This window comes from Fulvia fulva, chromosome 8, assembly GCF_020509005.1.
Source record: "Fulvia fulva chromosome 8, complete sequence".
Taxonomy (NCBI): Eukaryota; Fungi; Ascomycota; class Dothideomycetes; order Mycosphaerellales; family Mycosphaerellaceae; genus Fulvia; species Fulvia fulva.
Window position 1 is genome coordinate 858,424 of NC_063019.1, and position 25,204 is coordinate 883,627.

At 46.3% G+C, this 25,204-nt stretch overlaps 4 protein-coding genes across 4 annotated transcripts; 1 reads left to right on the forward strand and 3 right to left on the reverse strand.

Moving 5' to 3' along the window:
• Window positions 1-18,459: 18,459 nt before the first annotated feature.
• CLAFUR5_10928 (Putative sterigmatocystin biosynthesis peroxidase stcC) lies at window positions 18,460-19,323 on the forward strand (the record flags this gene model as incomplete). The annotated part of the gene is made up of 2 exons (XM_047910076.1): window positions 18,460-19,127; window positions 19,161-19,323. 2 exons carry the CDS (start codon window positions 18,460-18,462, stop codon window positions 19,321-19,323), a joined length of 831 nt encoding a protein of 276 aa, XP_047765649.1.
• Window positions 19,324-19,437: 114 nt separating this feature from the next.
• Window positions 19,438-20,740, reverse strand: CLAFUR5_10929 (uncharacterized protein; the record flags this gene model as incomplete). The annotated part of the gene is made up of 4 exons (XM_047910077.1): window positions 19,438-19,679; window positions 19,756-19,833; window positions 19,971-20,493; window positions 20,552-20,740. The coding sequence occupies 4 exons, from the start codon at window positions 20,738-20,740 to the stop codon at window positions 19,438-19,440; spliced, it is 1,032 nt and encodes a 343-aa protein (XP_047765650.1).
• A 289-nt stretch (window positions 20,741-21,029) lies between these two features.
• CLAFUR5_10930 (uncharacterized protein) lies at window positions 21,030-21,584 on the reverse strand (the record flags this gene model as incomplete). The annotated part of the gene is made up of 2 exons (XM_047910078.1): window positions 21,030-21,518; window positions 21,582-21,584. The coding sequence occupies 2 exons, from the start codon at window positions 21,582-21,584 to the stop codon at window positions 21,030-21,032; spliced, it is 492 nt and encodes a 163-aa protein (XP_047765181.1).
• A 1,103-nt stretch (window positions 21,585-22,687) lies between these two features.
• CLAFUR5_10931 (DNA polymerase delta subunit 4) lies at window positions 22,688-23,426 on the reverse strand (the record flags this gene model as incomplete). The annotated part of the gene is made up of 2 exons (XM_047910079.1): window positions 22,688-22,858; window positions 22,914-23,426. 2 exons carry the CDS (start codon window positions 23,424-23,426, stop codon window positions 22,688-22,690), a joined length of 684 nt encoding a protein of 227 aa, XP_047765180.1.
• Between the last annotated feature and the right edge of the window lie 1,778 nt (window positions 23,427-25,204).

A 25,204-nucleotide genomic window follows, 5' to 3' on the forward strand; every position in this document is an offset into this window, starting at 1 on the left:
AATCGTCCGGTTCCTCGCCTTTGCTATCTACTCCCCCCTTCCTAGCGACTACCTCGGATAGACGAGGAGTACGTACCGTACGTTCTAGGAGCGATAGCCGTAGGGGTAGCTAGTATTCGTGTATCCTAGAACCTTCCTCTATAATAGGTACCCCTAGAGGCCGATGTGTTCGCTTCGTAGTTAGGTTGCTATGCTACTCTATACCCTCGTAAGGCGGTAGTAGATAAGCTTCGGGGGATGCTTGACCGCGGATTTTGTAGCTAACTATTCCTTACGTTGTCCCGCTAGCTAAGGGCGTCTACTATGCCCTACAACCTAGTTGTTCCACCTCTCTTTCTATAGTTGCTCTACAAACGATTTCTTACCTTCCTATTATGTTACTAGCTATTCGTCCCTTACCCGGTAGTTCGGCTCGTTTCCGGGTCGAATGCCCCTATACGCTAGTACTAATTCGCGGGCCCTTACGACTGTACTAGCGATGACCTTCTATACTAGGTACTATGCCGACTTGCCTAAGTAGGAGGTCTGTAGTCCCTAGATGTATAGGTCGATCGGCGGTATAGCGGTCTCGTACTTAAGTATCCTCGTTAGTGTCGACTTATATACCCCGGTAACCTTCCTTAGGTATTAGTTTTAGATCTTCGCTAGCGGCGCGACGAGTCCCTTCGATAGGTAGGCCCTCTCGCCTAAGGACTACACTTAGCTACTATAGGTAAGGACTGGCCGTATAATAGCCGTATATAGAAGTCGTGACTACCGGAAGTCCGCCCCCTATATAGACGTAGTGAGCCTCTGGTATAATACTATATTCTATTTAGCTTTCCGTAATATTGCCTATACGTGCTTCCTCTACCGTAGCGCCGGGTCCACCTATAGTCCGAGGATCCTAAGCTGATTTGCCGGGTTAGTCGTGTGCCCTAGTATCTAGATAGAAGCTTATATATTGTGGAACCGTAGCCGGCGCGTAAAGGTATTAGATTGTACTTTTCTAGGGCAAACTAAGCCCCGTGCCTCCTAGCCTAGTCCTCGTAGATCTTGTGCTTCTCTTCTAGTAGCCTACAGTTCTCCTTAGTCGAGGAAGACTACGCTAGGATGTTTATGTCGTCTACGAAGCCGCTCGTAGCGGTGTTCTAGGATTCTAGGGCTAGGAGTAGCGTCGCTATAAAGAAGAGGAACAGAATAGGTACTAGCGTTAAGCCTTACGGGATTCTAGTATAGACTGCTTGAAATAGGCTTCTATACTAGCCGACTAGGATCGACGTACTACGGTTTTAGAGGTAGGACCGTACGAAGTTAACAAGCTACTTAGGGAGTCCTTTCGACCTTAGGATATAGAGTAGCCGCGGGTATAACACGTAGTCGAAGGCTCCCGATATGTCTAGGCTAAGTAAGGAAGCCACCTTGTCCCTATTCTTATACTAGATAGCCTTTACCTAAGAGGTAATAAGTTCTATCGCGGATAGTGTCGATCGCTATAGGCGCGTACCTATCTAGGTGTCCGGGAGTAGGGAGTGTTCCTCTACCGCCTCGGAGAGTCTCGTTATAACTAGCTTCTTAAGCGCCTTCCTAAGAGTGTTAAGGAGCGTAATTAGGCGGTACGACTTTACCTACGTATAGTCTTCCTTCTACGGCTTACGTAGGACCACTGTCGTCGATTGTTTAAATACTATCGGGTAGTATCCGGTCTATAGGCAGGCGTTAAAGATCGCTACAACTACTAGGGCTAGTTAATCTCTACACTTCTTTAGTAGCTCGTTTAGGATCCTATCCGGCCCCGGGGCTTTCTTCGCCGGCAACTTCCTTAGTATAGCGGCAACTTCTCCCTCGGACACCTCCTATTAGACCGCGATACTAGGGGCTAGGGGAGTAGAGCTGTTTATGTCGCTTAGATCAGCCTCGACTAGGGGCGGGAAGAACTTACTAGCTAGTAGACGCGCCTTGGCCTCGGGGTCGCTAACCGGGCTACTAGGCGATTATAGCGCTAGGATAGAGAAGGAGGGGCCCTATATAGGGTCCTATCGGGCCTATTTCGCTAGCTTCTACATCCTCTCTAGCTTGCCGGCGATTTCTCCTACTATAGCCCTCTAGCCGACTGCTTTCTCCCTTTGTATTATGGCTTTCTTCTATTAGTATGCCTCCCTATATACGTTCTAGGCCTCCTCGCTATAGCTGCTCGTCTATACCCGGCGGGCTCTCCTTACTTCTCTTACTACCGTAGTGCACTCCGGCGTCTAGTATAGTTTAGACTATGTCGTTAGTAAGGAAGGAATCGTATTTAGTAAGCTAGCTACGAGATAAGGTAACAAGTCTTAACCGCGCTTTCCTACTTATCTAGTACTACCGTATAGCCTCGTTTCGAGAGGTTAGCCCGGAGCAAAAGCTTCCCTCTACGCCCTCCCTCCCTATTTACTCCTTAAGCTAATATCCACCTCTATAGGCCTAAGCCCTTTAGTGCTCTCTATTGACCGACATACGCATCCGTCCTCTCGGGCTATATAGACAGTGTTAGCCGTCGCTACTAGTATATACTACGCCCTAGGTTTTGACGCCCTTCGCGTTACCGTAGCCTATCTCTAGAAAGCGGCCGTCTATGCCTCGTAGGTTTGCTCGGGGCACACACCACGCCGGGTAGCGTACTCCTTGCGTTTCTACCTACTAACTAATATAAAGTTCCTTATTACCCTACCCTCGATCCTCCCCGATTATAGAACTAATCCACTTGTATTATACGTCTTTTCCCCGTCCTAACAGCCGTCTTTTCCTTACTTAGGCTATCGTCTTTTCCTCGTCGCAATCTACTATATTAGACTAGGTACGTTATGTAGCGGGATAGGTAGTGCCTTAGGCAAAACCCTCGTTCCTATACCGGGTGTTTAATAGGCCCTTATAGGCTTCGTCGCGTGTCTACCTACCCACCGTATTGCCCGCTAGTAAACACTAGATTGTTTCGTAGTCCGCTCGTCTAATATTCGTCGCTTAGCCCGCTCGGTTTACGGTCTCCGGAGGTGAAAATTCTGTACTTATACTAGAGGTGTCCTATCGAGCGTATAGGCCACGGTTCCGCGCCCTTCTTATACGTAGAAAGAAGAGGGACTCGCTCCCGATACGAGTACACGCTCGTCGGATAGTTTTCATACCCGTTTTGCTAGTAGTCCTCTATTCGCCGCGGCTTCGCCTACGTTACGCGCCCGTCGCGCCTACGACGCTCTAGCGTAAGAATACTTAGCTCTCTCGTAGCTAGACGAGAGGTTCGTAGCCGACACTACGTATAGGTGATTCTCGTCGTCGACCTACTTTGTTATATAGGTAACAATAGTAGTAGTAAAAGTAAGGAATAAGGGAAGGGGTATAAAGCTCACCTTACTTGCCTTAGCTTACTTTACTTAAAATAGCTGACTTACCCTTACTATAGTAGTAGTAACACCGAGGGCCTAACGTCACTATTATAGGTAGGGGGGGGGTAGTTATAATAGGGTACACGCGATTATATAGGAATCAGCTCATTTACTCTAGCGTACGAGCTAAGGGGGTGTGTCGCGATCCGAGCGTATATATAGGCAACATCCTATTATTAAAACTTAAGGCTACGTACGCTAAGAATTAGGTGACTAATTAGTCACCTATAGCCTCTTTAAGAGCAATACTTATCTATTCTAGATAGATATATACAATATATAACCTGCTTTTAAAACACTCTATATAAGCCCGTATAATAACTTCCTACACTTCTAACGTGATATTAGGTAGTATAGCTAAGTAGATTAGTTCGAAAACGAGAAGGGGGGAGATCTAGATTTAGGTATCTCCTTTATAAACTAACCTAGTAAGGTACCTAAACGAAGGCTAGTCGGTCGACTACCGGCGGTCTCGCGACTACTACTAGTTTAGCGACTAGCGGATACCCCGATAGCAATCTTACGATCCTTAGGTAGTATAATACCTAGGCCTAACGAGAGTAATGTAAGCGAGATAGGGTATAAAATACCCTATTTTTCTACTACTAAAGTAGCCGAGTCCTCTATAGAAGAACCGACCTAGCTAATCCCCGCTCTATACGTAGAGACCGAACCCGCTACGGCTAAGGACAAAGGACTAACTGTCTTAAGACCGCTCTATATCTAACTTCCCGGTAGACTAGATAATATCGCGGACTATAAGAAGATCGAGGAAACCCCGGAGCTACCGGAACTAATCGTCCGGAGGAAAAGGACTAGGGATCCTAACGGTAACTACGGCTAGGACTAGGACTATAAGGCTAAGCACTACAAACCTATAATAGCTTTGTTCTACTAATGGCTATAGGTAAGTAATAGACTTACTAATACCGACAAACGTATACTTATAGCTACGGTAGAGGAACTGTTCGACGAAGTCTAAGAATACGCCTTTACTACATTCGGACCCGGTATCGCCTACTAATAGGAAGTACCTATCCCGAAGATGTATAAGGCTACGGTAGGGGATCCTAAATAGGGCTACTTATAGAAGGACGCTATCGATACCGAGCTACTCTCGTTATTAAGTAATAATACCTAGGAAACGGCTGTCGCTCTAAGGTAGGCGAATATAGTTACCTCTAAGTAGGTCTTTAACGTAAAGAGACTTATTAGCGGAGCAATCGAAAAGCTCAAGGCAAGACTTATCGTAAGAGGGTTTTTATAGAAATTCGGCGTTAACTTCGAAGAGACATTTGTACCTATAGTATACTATAACACCCTAACGGTCTTTATAGTAGTAGTTTACGAGCGGGATCTCGAGATATACTAGGTCGACGTTAATAATGCGTTTACCTAAAGCTACCTAGCCGAAGACATCTATATAAAACCTCTACTAGGAGTCGAAACCCTACCGAACACGGTCCTTAAGGTACTCTAGAGTCTCTACGGCCTAAAGTAGGTAGCTAGAGACTAGAACAAGCTCTATGTCGCTACGTTAGTTAAAATAGGATTCTACTAGTCCGAGGTAGACCTATGTCTCCTAACTTATACTAAGAGAGATATTATACTACTTATCTATATAGACGACATACCTATTATAGTACTAAGGTTAGCCGATATCTAATAGTTTAAGAAGCAGTTCGCGTAATACTTTAAGATCAAGGATCTCGGAGAACCGGAGAAACTACTAGGACTAAAGATCACTCGCGATAGGCGTAACGGTACCCTAAAACTCGACTAGGGCTATTATATCCGTAAGGCCCTTACTAAAATAGATATAGCAAAGAAAAAGGCAAGCCTAACACTCTCGCTAATAGATAGTTACGATAATCTCCGTCCTATAGCCCCGAACGACGAGAGATATAGTAAGGATAACTACTAGAGCGATAATAGGACCTAGATATAGCTAATAACTAGAACGAGACCGGACCTAGCCTTCCTACTCGGGAGAACTAGTACATATGTCGCGGATCTAACAAAGCGGTATATAAAAGTACTAAAGGATGTCTCGAGATACCTAAGATCGTTCCCCGACCTAGGGTTAATGTTTAGACGTAGTAGCGGTGCCCTAACTAGATACTTAGACTCCGACTACGCGATAGATCGAGTAGACAGGGTCTTAATTCTAGGACATGTCTAGCTAGTATACGGTACGCCTATATCCTAGATAAGTAAGAAGCAAAAGTCTATAGTAAACTCTACTATAGAGGTAGAGTTTATAGCGATAAACGCCGCCGCGAAACAATCCTAGTTCCTAGCGTCTATCCTCCGAGAGATAAAATACCCGGGGCTAGTAGGAGACTACTCTTTCTAACTAATAGTCCTAGCCGACAAGAGTACCGTCGACGAACTAAGACTAGTACGCCTTATAGGGGATAACTAGGCGGCTCTAACCTTAGTTAAGGACGCCTATATCTACGAAAGATCTAAGTATATTAATGTTGCCTATAACTATATTAGGTACCTCTAGTCGTAGAGGAAGATTAAAGTAGAGTACTGCTATACTAAGGAGATAGTAGTAGATAGTTTGACCAAACCGCTAGCCGGTCCCTAGTTCTAGACCTTTGTATAATAGCTATAGCTAGTATATTAGGAATAATCGTTCCTTACCTTACGACCTAAGTAGGAGTATTACAAATATAGGTTAGTAGGTATATCGTACGGTACTAAGACTAACTTAGTATATACTAAGCTAGTCGAGACAATAGTACGGTAATACTACTATAATACCGTACGAATAGTAGGAGCGACTTAGAGGAACTGCCGTCGTAGGATAAGATATAGGTAAAACCGATAAGGCGTAGTGAAACAGAACTAGGACTAGAGTAATATTCCTCTATATAGGTATAAGAGACGTAGTCTCTATACCGATAGTAGAGATACCTTTAGTACTAAATACTGTTCTACTATATACCTTCGTATACTATATTAGTCCTTCCTCCTTCCCTATTACGTATCCTAACTTCCGTGTATATATATACTATACCTGTTTAATAGTTCGCCTATATCGGGTATTCTACCTCGATCGGGAGAATAGTACGATAGCTATATAGAACCTCCGCCGGCGTTATACCCGTAATTCTAGATACCGTAGTTCTATTAGCCTAAAGTACCGTAGTAATCTATCGTTCCTAGGACTTATAGGTGTTCTTAGTAAGCTTAGCTAATATAGCTAGAACAGGTCGATGTCCTACTTCTATAGTTATATTTAACTATAGATAGTAGGGTAAGATCCGGATATACTTAATATATATACTAATAAGTATCCTCTCTACCTCCCCTTTATTAATACTAGCGTAATTAAGCATAATCTTAACGTAGTATCTATACCGGCTAAACACTATCTCGTATAGGAACTTAGTAATCGCCCGTAAATTTAGAGGCTTCCGTACGACCTTCGCCTTAATCTGCCTACTTAGAGCTTCTCGGGCGATAAGTAAGTACCCGTTTCTATATACGTAGACGGGATCGCAGTACTACCTCTCTCCTATAACCTACTAAGTCGATAAGTACATTTCTCCTACTCTCTAGTTACCTTCGCGAAAGTTATAAGGAGTATAAGTCCTTACCTAATTCGATACGTCGGAGAAGTAGCCCTCCTAGTAATACCGGCTAGTAATAAGATTATATACTAGCTCTATACTCCGGTGACTATACTTTTCGTAATAGTGTATTACGATCTCTTTCTAAGTATTATAATCGTCTACTACTAGCTATATTGGTATACCCCTTCGCCGCTAATGAAATAAGAGCTTGTCTCTTAAGTAGTACCGAGGACTCTTCTTAACGAGGTTTTGATACTTAGACCGGGTGACTCCTTCCGGTCGTGTTCGATATACTAGAATGTAAGCTATAAGCTCGGAATTGTTACTATACTAGGGTTCGAGGAGTCGTTTACGCTCTAGAATAACGGGGAAAGTATTAACTAGCTCGGCGTAACGGAAGAATTTGTCGTTAATTATCTTATTAATATTATCGTTAGGTTCCGTAAGCTCCTAAGCTATAGGTAGTTTACGAGACAGTGTATCCGGTCCGGAGTACTTCTTCCTATCGACATGCCTAGGTGTATATACTTATCGGTCTACGGGCCGTAAAATATAAATAGTGGTCCTAAAAGATAATAAATCTAAAAATTTTAGATTCCCGTATTTTCGCCTTATAGAGAGATTCTTCGTAAGTCCTAGCCTCCTACTAAGGTCGCCTCCTAACTATATATATCTTAGTAGTACCCCTATATACCCCTACTACGCAATTAACTTTTAAAGGTTAACGAGATTAGACGCGTAAATTTTAGGGTCTAAAGGAGGCCCTTAGCTCTAAAGGAGGCCCTTAGCTCGTTAATACTATAGCGGAAATTAGCGAAAAATAAGGTAGTTACAAACAGAACGGTCGCCCTAAGATTCTACGGCGACCGTAAGGCTAGTCTATACCGGAACTAGCTAGCGGCGGTCGGGTATAAGCGCCCTAGGGCCGAGAATAATATAAAGGATACGTAACCTACGGCGTATAGGAGGCTACGTACTCTACTAGCTACGGCGAGGGAATCTAACTAGGCCCGGCTCCCCTTTAGTACATAACCAATAGGCGTAGACTAGGACGCGCTAGGTAGTAGGACATAGGACATTATAGAGGAAATAATTGTCGATAACGATAACTAGCCTCGATACGCTTAGTATTATTCAGTATAACGTTAACTATAGTAAGGATATAGTATAAAACTATTTCCTTTATAAGGCGGACCCGTACGTCTACTACGTCCTAGTAATCTAGGAGCTATAGATTAACCCGTACTATAAGAGACTAACGACCTATAAGTCACTAGGCTACACGACATATCTACGAGGCGACGGCAGACCCCGCACGTGCTTCTATATTAGTAAGGACATACTAGAATCCGACTGGGAGGTAGTGTACTACGTAGACGAAGAAGGCGGGGGCGATATTACCTCCCTCCACGTAGGTAGCACCTAGATACACAACCTATATATATAACCGCTAGCCTCGAGGTCTAGCCGCGACCTAGAGGTCTATAGATACCTAGACAGTACGCTTACGAGACAAGGGTGCTATATCGTAGTAGGAGACTTTAATATATACTACCCTTCCTAGGAAAGCCTTATATAGCCGTACCCCATAGCCGACGAAGTACTCAACTTAATAGCGAGTAACGTAATTGCCCTTAATACCCCGAAGGACCTAGGTACCTAGAAGAGAGGGGGACTCTAAGGCACGATCGACCTCTCCTAGATCTTAGATAGCTACTACTATATAGTAACCTACTATAGGATCAAATATAAACTCGAGGCGTCGTTAGACTATATACTAGTTAGGACCTCTATTACGATATAGATATAATATATACTAGTAAGAACTCCTAAGCTAAACTAGGAAAAGGCCTACTAGGCTAATATCTAGGCGTACCTCGAAGACTCCGAGAGGCTAGTCTAGATCGCGTAGTAGTAATATAATAGTAAAGACGAGATAGACGAGGTAGCTTAAGGGTGAATATACGAAATAAGAAAAGCGACCTTACTTTACGTTCCGCTTACCTAACTAACGATATAGTCTAAACTATACTAGACGTCGAAGTATACTACGGTAGTAAGAGAAGTAAGGAGAGCCCGCCGGGTATAGACGAGTAGCTATAGCGAGGAGGCCTAGAACGTATATAGGGAGGCATACTAATAGAAGAAAGCAATAATACGGAGGGAGAAAGTAGTCGGCTAGAGAGCTATAGTAGAACAAATTGCCGGTAAGCTAGAGAGGATGTAGAAGCTAGCAAAATGGGCCCGATAGGACCCTATACAGGGCCCCTCCTTCTCTATCCTAGCGCTATAATCGCCTAGTAGCCCGGTTAGCGACCCCGAGGCTAAGGCGCGTCTACTAGCTAGCAAGTTCTTCCCGCCCCTAGTCGAGGCTAATCTAAGCAATATAAACAGCTCTACTCCCCTAGCCCCTAGTATCGCGGTCTAATAGGAGGTGTCCGAGGGAGAAGTTACCGCTATACTAAGGAAGTTACCGGCGAAGAAAGCCCCGGGGCCGGATAGGATCCTAAACGAGCTACTAAAGAAGTGTAGAGATTAACTAGCCCTAGTAGTTATAGCGATCTTTAACGCCTACCTATAGACCGGATACTACCCGATAGCTTTTAAACAATCGACGATAGTAGTCCTACGTAAGCCGTAGAAGGAAGACTATACGTAGGTAAAGTCGTACCGCCTAATTACGCTCCTTAATACTCTTAGGAAGGCGCTTAAGAAGCTAGTTATAACGAGACTCTCCGAGGCGGTAGAGGAATACTCCCTACTCCCGGATACCTAGATAGGTACGCGCCTATAGCGATCGACGCTATCCGCGATAGAACTTATTACCTCTTAGGTAAAGGCTATCTAGTATAAGAATAGGGACAAGGTAGTATCCTTACTTAGTCTAGACATATTAGGAGCCTTCGACTACGTATTATACCCGCGGCTACTCTATATCCTAAGGTCGAAAGGACTCCCTAAGTAGCTTATTAACTTCGTACGGTCCTACCTCTAAAACCGTAGTACGTCGATCCTAGTCGGTTAGTATCAAAGCCTATTTTAAGTAGTCTATACTAGAATCCCGTAAGGCTTAACGCTAGTACCTATCCTATTCCTGTTCTTTATAGCGACGCTACTCCTAGCCCTAGAATCCTAGAATACCGCTACGAGCGGCTTCGTAGACGATACGAACATCCTAGCGTAGTCGTCCTCGACTAAGGAGAACTATAGGCTACTAGAAGAGGAGCATAAGATCTACGAGGACTAGGCTAGGAGGTATAGGGCTTAGTTTGCCCTAGAAAAGTACAATCTAATACACTTTACGCGCCGGCTACGGTTCTATAATATATAAGCTTCTATCTAGATATAGGGGTATATGACTAACCCGGCAAATTAGCTTAGGATCCTCGGACTATAGGTAGACCCGGCGCTACGGTAGAGGAAGTACGTATAGGCAATATTACGGAAAGCTAAACAGAATATAGCATCATGCTAGAGGCTCACTACGTCTATATAGGGGGCGGACTTCCGGTAGTCACGACTTCTATATACGGCTATTATACGGCCAGTCCTTACCTATAGTAGCCAAGTGTAGTCCTTAGGCGAGAGGGCCTACCTATTAAAGGGACTCGTTACGCCGTTAGCGAAGATGTAAAACCGATGCCTAAGGAAGGTCACCGGGGTATATAAGTCGATACTAATAAGGATACTTAAGTACGAGACCGCTATACCGCCGATCGACCTATACATCTAGGGACTACAGACCTCCTACTTAGGCAAGTCGGCATAGTACCTAGTATAGAAGGTCATCGCTAGTACAGTCGTAAGGGCCCGCGAATTAGTACTAGCGTATAAGGGTATTCGACCCGGAAACGAGCCGAACTACCGGGTAAGGGACGAATAGCTAGTAATACGATAGGAAGGTAAGAAATCGTTTATAGAGTAACTATAGAAAGAGAGGTAGAACAACTAGGGTGTAGGGTATAGTAGACGCCCTTAACTAGCGGGATAACCTAAGGAATAGTTAGCTACGAAATCCGCGGTCAAGTACCCCCCGAAGCTTATCTACTACCGCCTTATAAGGGTATAGAGTAGTATAGTAACCTAACTACAAAGCGAACATATCGGCCTCTAGGGGTACCTATTATAGAGGAAGGTTCTAGAATATACGAATACTAGCTATCCCTACGGCTATTACTCCTAGAATATATAGTACGTACTCTTTGTCTATCCGAGGTAGTCGCTAGGAAGGGGGGAGTAGATAGTAAAGGCGCGGAACCGGACGATTAGGGCACTTCTTAATAACGTTAAGGACCTATAGCGTATTATAAACTAGATACTAGAGAAGGGCTAGCTAGAATAGTACCGCCTAGTAGGAGTAGTATAGGAAGAGAGGATACGGCGTAGCGCGATAAGTATAGCTAGGAGCGGGGACTAATAGGGTAGTAATATAGACTACGTACGTTTAGAGGGAAAGCTACTCTAGATAAGGAGAAGTCGGGGGCGGGAAGGGTTTTCACCTATTCGGGTTTCCCTTTATATACAACAATAGATATATACCTATATAGGCCGAATAGGGTCCTAGAATAGGTGAATAACAAATCTATCTATCTATCTAATATTATCGGACAATTTAATAAAGTTAAGCGGACGATAATAATATATTTAGAAGTATACGATAGGACTAGAGGCTACCCCTAGACCGAACTTAGGACCTCTACTATTTACCGGCAAGTAAGATAATTATATACTTTGTTGAACAGGTACGGGTAGATAGCAGCGGAGTGGAGTAAGAGATTAATCTTCAACTGACTAATAGCACGAGTATGCAGCAATATATCAGGAACCAATATGTTGATTGTGTTGGATGTCTATCTAAGCTAAAGGGGAGAGAAGGTATCTCCCTACAAGCTGAGTCATCGTGGATGCCTCAGGCTGCCAGATCACTTCCTGATTGTTGACTCCCTTTGAGATGCTACATCTTAAACTCCCACTCATCTCGTATGGGAGGTTACAGTCTGCTCAATTCCTGTCAATAGTACTTGGACCTTTTTATGACAGGTTCAGCTGGCTTACAAACCTCTGGAAGTGTGGACTAGTCTTTGGTTTTGTAAACCCGTCTGCAACCATCTCAGAGGTTGGGGTGTACTCAACAGCAATAAGCCTCCTCTACCAAAGTTTCCTAACAGCGTTATAGGCAATGTCAATGTGCTTCGACTTGTCATGAACATGTGCATCTTTCACTAGGGTGAGGGCAGCTTGATTGTCACCTCTTAATTGGACTGGTCTCAAATTTGATACAGTCTCCTGGTTTCCAGTGATTCTTGGTTGATGGGAACAGTCTCCCACTAACTCTGGACAATCCATTTCCCTTAGCAGTGAAGCTAGGAATTGGGACTGCTTCGCACATGCATTCATGGCCATGTATTCAGCCTCCATTGTGGATGTTGCTACAGACTTTTGCTTCTTGCTTATCCAAGAAACTGGTGCCCCACATAGGAAGAAGACATACCTAAGGATTGAGACTCTGTCTGCTTTGTCCATTGCATAATCAGAATCACAGTATCCAATAAGGTGTCCTTTTCCAGACTTTGAGAACTGAAGTCCTAGATCAGGGTATGATCTTAGGTACCTAGTGATCTTCTTCAAAGCCTTCATGTGGTAGGTGGATGGGTCACTCACAAATGAGCTCATTCTTCCTAGGGCAAAAGCAATGTCTGGCCTTGTGATTGTTGCTGGCCACATCCAAGTACCATTAATACTCTGGTACTCTGCCTTGTCACACCTCTCATCTATGTGGCTTGAAGGTTTGAGGGCCTCATAGCTGTCCATGGGTGAGTGTGTAGGTGCTGCCTTCTCATGGTTCATTCCCATCTTGGCTAGGCTGTCCCTAACAAAGTGTCCTTGGTCAAGTTTCAGGATTCCTCTCTTCCTGTCCCTTGTGACTCTCATGCCAAGGATCTTTTCAGGTTCACCTAGATCTTTGATCTTGAAGATCTTGCCAAGTTCTCTTTTGAACCAGAGAACATCTGTCAACTTTGGTGCAGCAATTGGAATGTCATCCACATGTATAAGGATTATGATCTCCCTCTTCTTATGGATAAGTAGGCATGGATCCACTTCTGACTGTGTGAATCCAATCTCTCTGAGCTTTGACACACAGAGTTGATTCCAATCTCTAGCTGCTTGCTTAAGTCCATACAAGCTTTTGAGGATTTTGAACACCATGTTTGGTGGAAGCTCAACTCCTGGTGGTGGTAACATGAAGATGTCTTCATGGAGGGTGCTTTCTGTGAATGCATTGTTCACATCTACTTGGTGAAGATGAAGATCCTTCTTACACACAATAGCTATAAACACCCTAAGGGTGTCCTGTCTTACTGTAGGTGCAAATGTCTCTATAAAGTCAACACTAAACTTCTGTAAGAAGCCCCTTGCAACTAGTCTAGCCTTGAACTTTTCAATAGCTCTACTAATGCTTCTCTTAATATCAAGGACCCATCTTGATGTAACCAGATTTGCTCCTTTTGGTGGAACAGAATTTTCCCAGGTGTTGTTACTCTGTAGAGCATCTAGTTCCTTTTGGATTGCTTCCTTCCAAAGATGTCCCCATTTCTTGTCATTCACAGCATCCTTGTAGGATTTTGGAATTGGGACCTCTTGCTTGTATGTAATGGCTTCTACAGTTGCTGCAAAGGCCATTTCCTCAACTTCTTCCAGGAATTCGCTATCCCATGGTATTGAACTGTCCACTGATTGCATGGCTGCAAAGAAAGCTTGGTGAAAAGCAGCAAGGTTCTCTGAGAGGTCCATTGCTTCTCCCACTTCAGTGGTTAGTTCGGGCTTAGGGACCATGGATTTTGGGGCTTTCTGTTTCATGTCATAGCCCTCAACATCATAGTCAGCCTTTCTCTTTCCAAGGGATGATTTAGGGACCGTCACTTGTGACCTAGTAACGTCTATTTCCTGGGGATCTAGGGAGCTTCTCTCAATTGGCTGATCGATTTTCTGAAATTCCCCTACGTTCTCCGGAGGCTGGGGAAGTTGCACAAACAGCTTTCTCGGCTGAGCGACTTTAGGGCTCTCAATTGGCTGATCTATTTCGGGGGGGCTCTGATGGACGCCTGGATGGTAGGTAGATTGTCCTAAGGATACGTTCTTCCTCGGCCTTCCTAAGGGCTTCCTAGCTGGTGCACTGCTTGGTAGATTCAATGTTGGAACATTGAGACCCATATCACCTCCAGGCTGGTCCTCAAAGAAGTCTGCATGTGTGTGTTGTTTAACAGCTCTCATGTCTGGTTCCCAAAAGAGCCAGGCTTTAGCTGTGTTTTCAACATACCCAATAAACACTGCTTCTTTACCCCTGTTCATTAGCTTGTCACTTCTTGCCCATTGAGGTTGGGATCTTGTGTGCATATAGACAACAGCTTTGCATCCCCAAACTTTCAAATGGTTGATGGTCGGTTTGATACCATCAAAAGCCTCATCTGGTGAAACCTTGAACCCATCGTAATCTGGGCCATTTGGCAGTTTGTTCCTCATATAAGTTTGGGCCTCTAGTGCTTCAGGCCAAAATTCAACCGGCATTTTAGCCTCTTCAAGCATTGCCCTTATAGAGTCCTCTGAGGTTTGTATTGACCTCTCAACTGGTCCATTCTGTAGAGAGTTGCATGCCTCAGTCGGCTCGAGCCCAATCCCCAAATCCTTCTCCCACTGCTTCACTAATGCAATAAGTTCTTTTGCATTGTCAAGTCTTACTGCTTTCAGCTGCGCTGATGATTTCCTCTCTGCTTTGATCTTCCAGTTCTGGAGAGCAACTGGAGCATCTTCTCTTTTCCTAAGAGGAAAGGTCCACTTCTTCCTAGAGAAGTTGTCAACAATCTCAAGCCAGTATTTGAATCCTAGTCTTGAGATTGGTAGTGGGCCACATATGTCAATAGATACAAGAGCAAGTCTTTCAGGTATTCTCTCTGTAACTTTGCCTTTGTACTTCTTCATCTTTGCTATTGAGCATACTCTGCACTGGTGAAAGCCATCCTTAGGGATAGGAATGGGTTCTTTCAAGTCTGTTACCTTGTGAAGATTCTGGAGCAAATTCTTCCCAAAGTGTGCAAATCTTCTATGCCAAAGCTCCCACTGCTTCAGGTCGGTCTCTGATTGAGCAGTCACAAAGGCATTCTCCATTGGTGGTGCACATGATGAGTAATGTGCCCGTTCTTGTAGGAGAGGAGAAATCTCATCAATGAATGGAACCCCCCTAAGGAGCTTTGTCTGGACAACAGTCTCACCAGAGGGGGAAACAAGAGAAAATGATGGAGGTTGCACACCAAACTGCTTGCTAAACTGGTTCCATGAAACCAGGTTCACTCCTAGCTTGGGTACAAGCAGGACATCTTCCAAAACAACTTTTCTGCCAGCTCTCCCACTCATCTCTGCATTCCCAATATGAGTGGCCAATAAAAACCCACCTCGCACTTTGATCCATTTCTTCCTTGTTAAGGGAGTCATAGATCTAAAGAGGCAGCTTTGGTCAGTCATATGGGATGAAGCACAGGAGTCAAGTAACCACTCTGACGAGGGGAACTTGCCTTGGACTTCTGCAGTTGAGTGAGCCACTTCATCATACTCATCATCATCAGACATTGTCTCTGGGGATGAGCTGCATGGTGACTCTTGGGCGGAGAAACCTTTTCCAGTCTTCTTTGCTTTAGAGGTATAAGACTGAGCCTGGTTCTTCTGGAGTGACAGCATGTCAGAGCTGAGTTTCTTCACCATTTTCTTAAGTTCTTCCATAGAGGACTTCTCTCTTGGTGTCCTCCTTGAAGTGGGTGGTGGAGTTCTCTTCTTCTTGACATGTGTTGTATTCTGGGAAGATGGTGGTTAGGAATGAGATCTAAGGACCTTTCTTGCCTCAGGCAAACTAGGGCAGTCCTTGATCAGATGATCCTTCTCACAGAGAAGGCAGGAGAGTGGTCTTGCTAGACCTGAGGGCTTGACCCAGGTGGCTGCCATGCCATACTCAGCCTTAGAGAGATCCAACCTGGCTTCTTGAGCTTCAAGGATTTTTAAGGTCCTTTCATGATCCATCTTTGGCTGAGCCATGATAGTATCCCTGGCTACATGGTAGTCAGGTGGCAGTGAGCTTAAGAGCTGGGTCATCCTCACATCAGCTTTCCTGTAATGCTGACCCTCTGGGTCAACATCAGCAATCCTTTTTCCAAGAGAAACCAGGTGTGTCCATGCAGATCTGATGGTGAACTCTTCACTCATCTCAAAGGTCACAAATTGCTTTGTGAGCTCATGTGCATGGGTTGGTAGCACCTGGCTATACTTGTTCCAGAGATACACCCACTTCTCAGCAGCTCTTCCAGATTCACATGAGCCCTCAAGCTCAAATTCATCTTCTTCTGTGATCCTACTAAGGATACTGAAGTTGCATACTGCATTGTGTCTTGTCTATGTTGGCGTATTGAGGATCTCTTTGGTTGTAGCCTCTTCTTGGAGTTTCAGAGTCTTGCCCTTGATGTTGTCAAAAGACACGTCCATTAGGTCATCAATTGCAAAGAATGCTGATTGGCTCTCCATCTTGTATCTCTGAAGGTTAAACCATCTCTTCCAATTGTCCCTCCCAAGAATTGGGATTTTGCCTCCCTTCTCCTCTGTCTTCTCTTGGTATGGATCCATAATAAATTGGATGTAATGAAACAAGGTGTGTATGTTCCAAAGTGGTGGCTCAGATCCTGCTGAGGCTTCTGGTGTAGAATAGGAAAGTTCGTAGGTGTGGATACTAAGGCCTGCTTGGTAAAGTAAAGGAGCGGTGTGAGGTCTCGGGGCTAGGACACAGGTCTGTCTCTCCTAGCAGAGCTTCAAATGACTTACTTGAAGTCCTTCTTGATAGTATCTCGATGCAGTTCTGCCTACAGAGTATCTTCAAGGTATTGGCTTTGAGTAAGCCGCACAGAGTCCTTGTCTAGGTTACCTATCACTTAGTATCGAACTAAGCTCCTTGACAGGATAGACGGGGTAGACTTCTGATTCCCAGATGTTTTCTGCTACGATAGCAAGGGATACAAGTAACCTGTACTGATATAGGTTGCTCTTATTCCTGCACAAACCCGGGCTCATAACCTGTTGAACAGGTACGGGTGGATGGCAGCGGAGTGGAGTAAGAGATCAATCTTCAACTGACTAATAGCACGAGCATGCAGCAATATATCAGGAACCAATATGTTGATTGTGTTGGATGTCTATCTAAGCTAAAGGGGAGAGAAGGTATCTCCCTACAAGCTGAGTCATCGTGGATGCCTCAGGCTGCCAGATCACTTCCTGATTGTTGACTCCCTTTGAGATGCTACATCTTAACATACTTAAGTAAAAGTCAGTATAATAGAACTATTACCTAAGCTATCTTACTAGTAATAGTTATATAATCTATCCCTTATTATATAGGTAATAATAGTAGTGGTAAAAGTGAGATATAAAGAAATAAAGAAGGAGTATAAAGCTTACCTTACTTACCTTAGCTTACTTTACTTTATATAACTAACTTACTCTTACTATAGTAGTAGTGATACCGAGGGCCTAACGTTACTACTATAGATAGGGGAGTAGTTCTAATAGGGTGTATACGATTATATAGGATTAGCTCATTCACTCTAGCGCACGAGCTAAGGGGGTCTGTCGCGATCTAAGCGTGCATATAGGCAACAGCCTATTATTAGAACTTGAGGCCACGTACGCTAAGAATCAGGTGACTAATTAGTCACCTACAGCCTCTTTAAGAGCAACACTTGTCTATTCTAGATAGACACATGCAATACACACTCTGCTTTTGAAACACCCTTTATGAGCCCGTACAATAGCTTCCCACACAAATAACGTGATAAATAAGCTCGTCCGCATTGGGCTTCCATAGCCGGAGGGCACTGTCCGAGGGCACCGCCCGCAGACACTGGGGCCAAGAAGTGAACAACGGCTTCTGAAGCAGGCACAACCCGGATTTCACTCCTTCGAAACCACGCGTCTTGCGTCTCGTCGATCATTGAGTGCTCCGGAAAATACATTATAGCCATCGAGAACGGCACTATGTTTGCTGGTCGAGCCCCGAGCATTCGCCGAGCATGTTGCTCAACACCTGCCTCAAGAAGTTACAACAATATCGGTTGATCGAACGGTTGAATACCGCGAAAGTGCAGACTCCGCGGTGAAAGTTGACAGCGCAAGGCAGATTCCATGTTCAAGCCACCTACAAGATAATGCTGAAGTCTCGATTGGATCATGTTAAGCATGATTCTGCCGTAACGCATGGCTGCATAGACTATGCCGCACGCTGTCAACGGCGTCGAATCAAAGTGAGAGGTGGAAGCCAGAGCTAAGACATTGGTATCATGCTTCGGCTGTTCTATACCAGTTACACTTTGGGTGTCGATCGCACGAAGAACTACCTATAGGTGAGTTCTTCTTCCAAGAGAAATGTTGATTTACCACGGACAGACCCCATGGCATCCCTCAAGAAGATACTCCTGGTCTCGGCTGCCGTATGTGCTCCAACACTGGCCCTACCAACCCTTAGCGAGCGCGACTTCACAACATGGTCTCCTCCCGGTGCAGGAGACGTCCGCTCTCCCTGCCCAGCCATGAATTCCCTCGCGAACCATGGCTTCATCCCCCCCAGCGGCAAAGGCCTTACTCAACCCATCGTCACCAAAGGCCTCGCAGATGCCCTCAACATCGGCCCCGACATGGCCAACTTCCTCTTCGCAGGCGGACTTCTTAGCGCACCGCAACTTCTCCTCGGCAGCTTCGACCTTAACATGTTGAATCGACACAACTTCCCCATTGAGCATGATGTTTCGTTGTCTCGACAGGATACTTTCTTCGGCAACAATCAACCTTTCAACCGAACGATCTTCAATGAGGTCTTGGCTTTCTACAAGGGCATGGAGAACGCCACTATCCCGGTCACTTGGCAGGCCAAGTATGCTCGTGTGCAGGACAGTCAGAAGAGGAACCCGGACTGCACGTATGGACCGAGGGAACTCCTGCTCAGTAACGGCGAGGCGGCGTTGTACTTGAGTGTGCTTGGTGATCCCACAAGTGGTGTGGCTCCGGTCAAGTACATCAAGACTTTCTTCGAGCAGGAGCGATTACCCTACAAGGAGGGCTGGTGACCACCGACGCAGCAGACGACGTTGAACAGTGTTGGGAACATGATCTTCAGACTGTACGGAGCTAGCCCAGAGCCACTGCCTGAGGGTTTGGAGGTTCTCACCATTGGAGCGTACAGAGATGTTATCGCAGGCTTTAATCCTGTCACGAGTATTCTGAGGAATGCAACATGTGCGCTGGCTCGTCCATGCTAAGCAACGTTCCTCATAGATATGCGGTCGGCCCTTCATAGTTCAAGAACAATATCTCCAGGCCTTCACAGTCCACGTGCTGATATCATGCCATCTTCTGACCCTCACCCGAGCCCCCTATCTACCCACTACAATATCCCAAAACACCTCATCCGTCTCGGCGTCAGCCATAATCCGATCGCAACCGAACTTTTTTGCCATAATCGCCGCAACGCCCTGCTCCGCCATGTCTTCATCGATGATCCAAGTGCGGTCACTCACGGCTATGTCCCGCAGATGGAGTGGCGCGAGGGTCTTCTTGTGTGAACTTAAGGAGCAGGCGAGATCCTCAACTTCTGTCCACACCTCCATGCGTTTACCTATAGTGGAAAATAAGCCATGGAATCAATCCTTCAAGGTGTGGGCAGGTGGATTCGTGCCATGAGGGGCTCTTACCTTGAAGTTGGAAGTGCTCCAGAGCGACGAACGGCAGATCATCCAGAATCAGCTCGAGAGGATCGATCTCCTCATACTCTGAACATGTATCGATAAATCCTTCAGCGACTTGGAGTTCCCAAGTACTTTGAGCAATTTATTGACCGGCTCGCAGTCTGCAGCAGTCAGCAATCTAACCAATTGTCCAAGGGCCCCTCTCGGATTTTTTGACTCACCTTGTCCTATCAAGCAGATACTCCGCCACACAGTCAGCGACAGCCTTTCCAGTGGTGCCAACAAGCTAATCAGACAGTCCATCTCAGCGTCATTCAGCTCGAGCATTGGCAAACCCCAGTTTGTCCCAGTGGCAATATCCAGAGATGTGATGTTAAGCGGTGTCGATTGCAGAATTTGCATGATGTCTACGAATACCCTCTTGCATGTCATATTCAAATTCCAGTCGGGATAGTAGGGATGCACATCCCCACTATCTCGGGGATCAGAGGTAGCCACGGGGTGCTCTCGCGCAACGATACGGAGTGCGGTGGTTTTGGTGTAGCGCGCTAGGCATTCGAACAAGAGGCCAAGCCCTTTTCTCTCAAAGTCAGAGTCATGCATGACTTGGCAAACATTGTCCTCCTTGCGATCGCAGCGATCTATCGATATCGTGATGGTTCGCACGACATGGCGAAAGACTGGATGCCCGGAGATGCGGAAGCACTTCATCAGGCTGGCGAGGTCTCGAGGCCTGAATAAGATCTGTGCGTCCCTCAGTCAGTCGTACTTTTTTGATGTTATAACGGAACAGGGAACCGACCTCTGTGAAATGGACTTTGGTGTACGTCTTCAATATCTTGCTTGCGCACTGACGGGAAGTCAAGCGCAGTGCAAGTAAGTCTTTCTCATCTGCCACTTCCGCAACCATTTCGAAAACTTCGGCCGGCAGGAGTTCGAGGTGAGGCTGTCTCTGAGCAACATCCGGCTGCACCAAGATTGGAGAAGCCATAGTCTTTGTTTTCGATGTCCAGCCAGTGTATCGTGCCAGACATTGGACAATGTTGTCAAGAAGAGTTGGTACTTATGGCGCGTGAAGTTGCGTCCTCTAAGTTGTCCCATCTCTACGGTCAAACTCCAAAGCTTGATCATAGCTGCTCAGATTTTGTACCTCTCCACATGGCCCGCATGTTTCAGTCATCCGACGGGTGCTTAATGCTAGAATAATCCGTAAGCGGCCAGAGCGCAGGACAAAGCGTCACCTCTGGCAAATCAGTCGAAGGATTGTCGCAGAGCGAATATTACGTGTTTGTGTTTCCCATCACGGCAGAGACATTCGCATCCTGCCAATTCACCATACTCTCCAGATACTTCTGCCGCCTGTTCAGACTCACAAGTCCACCACGGAGATTGATCATTTGAACAAGACCTCGCATGTGGATATGGTAGCTGTCAGCTTTGCCCTGGAGTCCTTCGTGTTTGGCTAGGATCAGGACCGCACCGATGAGAGCGTCGCATGTACCGCGCTCAGGGTCTCGGAGAGCTTCGTTGATTGTCCGAGTTACGAAGCTGCGCAGTTCCCAGATACAGCGTGCAATGAGAGGACTCATACGTGAGTGACGGATCGTGAGTATGTGGCCTGTGGAGATCAAAGCTGATGTTGCGACAAGGGCTGGATCTTCTGAAAGGCGTCCAAGGAGCTCTGAAGAGCCGGTGCCTTGTTCGAGCTCCGGCGCAAAGATGCGCTGCCAGTCGGGCGACTGTGCCCATACGATCCATTTGGAATGTTCCTGCCTTCCTGTTACTGGTCCAGAGCTTTATCGTAGGGTTCGTTGAATAGTGCTCGTTCTTACCATGACCGTCGGAAGATCAAGTTGGAGACGTCCGAGGATCGCTGTCGCCAAGCATAGTCTCCCGTACAGCTCTCCGTTCTATAGCTCCAGCTTGCACCAATTGTGCTGCGCTAGGAGTGGCACTCCGAACTATCTGTAGTGGAGTTCTCGAATGCTCATGTGTTCCATGTGCTCCAGCGCCTTCACTCGATGTCCCCGCGGCTGATACACTCAGAGCTGGCAGGTGTGCTCGGAATCTCCCTTCGTACCTTCTCCTGGCAACGATCCAGACCCGCCTCCTTCTGCCATGTTGCCGCCTCTTTCGCGTGATCCCTTGCCCTCAGCTGAGACGCTCTGGTTTCGAAGAAAAGCATCTCGTCGGGCCAGTCGAGCTGCGCGGTGCTGTACTCGTGCTACATGGGATCTGAATGCCTTGCGAGTCTGAGCTATTTGCTTGATTTCGGCTTCGTTCCCGTACGTGATGAAGCTGAAGCTAGTTCTGGCAGGAGGGCTCCCTGCATTAGAAGTTTGTTGCGCGTGGTGCACAGTCGCACGTTGTGCACACCTCCACTGAACTTAGGCCTACTCAATCAGTACTACTGCCAGGGCAACGTTAATGGCGTGAGGGAATTAATATCGAGGAAAGTCTACCACCTATCTGTAGATTGGGTATGAGCCTACGAGCATCGTGTCCCACGAGGTATGCGATCTTCATCGACGATCTTGGAAGCGTGGCAGTCGTGGCAGACTGTCAGTCGAATGTGATCATTGGATCATTTTCGTGAACCATTTATCAGGTGAAGCAAGACGGGCAGACGGGGCAATTGTTGCCGAGCTTTTGCGCGGCGGTCGACGGCCAACTGAGAGAAGTATGATCATTGCCATTGACGACGACTTTCGCAAATACGGAAGAGACAGTTGAAAGACATAGCTGATTTGCCATATTCGAGTCGTGATAGCAAGTTGGATTGAATACTCGCACACCGTCCTATGAACACAGAGTGCCCAAGCCCCGGAATGAACGCCGTCTGTGAAGCCATCATCCAACCATTGTTCTGTGTAGCCAGTGCGTTGAACGCCTCAAAACTCCGTCTCGTGCATCGTAAATCACTACGACGTTCCAATCCTCACGTCTCCACAAACCGCGAGCTCATCAACTCATCCACATGCGCCCTCTGCGACTTCGCATTTCCATCGTCCATATTCTTCAACAGCACCGATAGCACTTCCATCGGTGGCTTCAGCCCCAGCATATTCGCCCGCTTCCAGCGCTTCAGTCGTGCTATGCCGATACATGGCTATAATCATTGTCAGCTCGAACACCCACAGATGGATGCTATGCATTGAACTTACGCCATACTGTCCACTCATATCCCACTCTCTCAAGATCTTCTCATGCACAGTAAGATCTTCCTGATGTACTCTCGGCGCTTTCCGCTCCTGATCCTTCGCTCGCCAGTACCTCTTGATCTGCGTTTCTGTGATCTTCCTCGCCTCTGCTTCCTGATTGCCTTCCCAGCCCGCTCCTAATGCGCCACCTGTTGCGCCGACCTCTGATTCTGCTGCGCGGCCTCCTAGGACGTCTTCTGTCTTGATTGCGGCATTTGTTGATATCGGGTCTTTGACAGATTCATCTGCTTGCTCCTTGATCACTTCCTCTGCAGTCGTAGGTTCATCAACGTCGGGGTCTGTTTCTGTCTTGACATCGGTGTGCGAGATATCTTCGAAGAGGGCGGGATCTTTCTTGGAAGCCTTCGCATTGCGTGGTGAGGCTGGTTTGGTGACCTTGCTGCGATCTTTGCCGTGGAAGGAGAGTGTGGATTGTTGAGAGGATTGGCGAGTGGCTTCGCGGCTTTTGGGAGGCATGATTTCTGCTGCTATTAGGTGGTATGCTGAGGTGAGTATGTGGTGTATAAGTGCAACCAATGTCTGTAGTCGGAGATGTAATTGTCATGGGTATTGGTTGTGCTGCAAGCACTTTAGAAATGTCCGAGCTCTGACGTCGTCATGGAAACAACGGCGCGATGGGTTCATGTTTCGCGTCAGGCAGGAACAGCTTCCTCTTCCTTTCACATCACATCAACGATGAATGAATATTCTGTTGCAAGCCGCGAGAAACTATATCGTCAATGCCATACCCTAAAGATGGCGCGTCTGAGGTAATGAGACGCCGCCGCAAGGACGTAACGAGCGTCGTTCTTCATCTTCGTCTCCGCCCTTTTCATCTTAATTCGCCACGCCTCATGCTACAGAGGTCGTTCTCCAAATGGGCCTCCTTGGAAGAGCTTAGTAGCATTGAAGATACGAGCCAGACCAGAGTACACAAGGAAAACTTCGCTGCCAGTGTCATTATTACTATCGATAAGCATTCGCAGGCCTTTAGGTGTTTGAGAAGGGAGTATACCGGAGTGATCCACATCCTGAGAGCTCCGAACACTTGAAGAGCGGCGAAGCTGATGAAGTGCTAGCAAGCGGTAGGCTCGGTCGGCCATCCGTTGGACAATGATCTGCTGTTGGCGCTAAGGCAGGCCAAACATCTAAATATGGCTTGTGGCCGTTGAGCCCTAGGTGCGGCTGAAAAGCAGCCCTATGCTAGAACAAAGCCTTGTGCCACGCGAGCAGAATAAATTACTACTTAGTCGATACTACAATAGAGACCTTATTTACTTCTCTATTACTACTAATACTACTATAGTCGTTACTAGGCTAGGAAGTTTAGGTACCTACTAATAAGTCTACCTAAGCGCTAAGGCTAGTTAATAGATATAAAGTAATTATAGTAATTTATATAGCGGTTCATAGTCGTGTTAATACAAAGTAGCTAGGTACGTAGGAAAGAGGAGCGCGAGGTACGCCGAGGCTATATATAGTCCCGGGTGTTAAACAGGTACGAGTTGCGCAGCAGTGGAAGACGGCGGATCACACGAAAGACGAAGAAGGACCTAATGGGATAGCGTGTATCTACATACAGTATCGCCGGTGTTGGTGTAGGTGGATGCTAGGGGTCCGGATGTTTGCTAGCCCATGGGCTGGCAAACCCTAGTCACGTGATCTAGTCACATGACACACCCACACCCACATGCTTGTCCTGCGGCCTGTATGTTCTCAACACTCCCACTCAGGCCACATGGTCTCCTACAATCCCTTTACGCAAGCTGGAGCTGCCTCACAAAGTTTTGGAACTGCTGGCCATTGAGGGGCTTTGTTAACCCATCAGCAGCCATGTCCTTTGTATGGCAGTAGTCCACTGCAATCTTCTTCTACCACTAGAGATGTCTGACATAGTTATATACAACATCAATATGCTTTGACCTTTCATGCACATGGGCATCTTTGACAAGTGTCAAAGCGGCTTGGTTGTCACCCATGAGCTTGACTGGCCTTAGCTCGTCAACAGTGCCCTTGCTTGCCCTTACACTCGGCTGGAAAGAGCTCTTTCCCACCAGTTCTGGGCACCCCATTTCCCTAAGGACAGCAGCAAGAAATTGTGACTGCTTTGCGGCTGCGTTCATAGCCATGAACTCAGCTTCCATTGTTGATGTTGCAACAGACTTCTGCTTCCTACTCATCCAGGACACAGGTGATCCACAAAGGAACCACACGTATCCCAGAATTGAGACTCTATCCACTTTGTCCATGGCGTA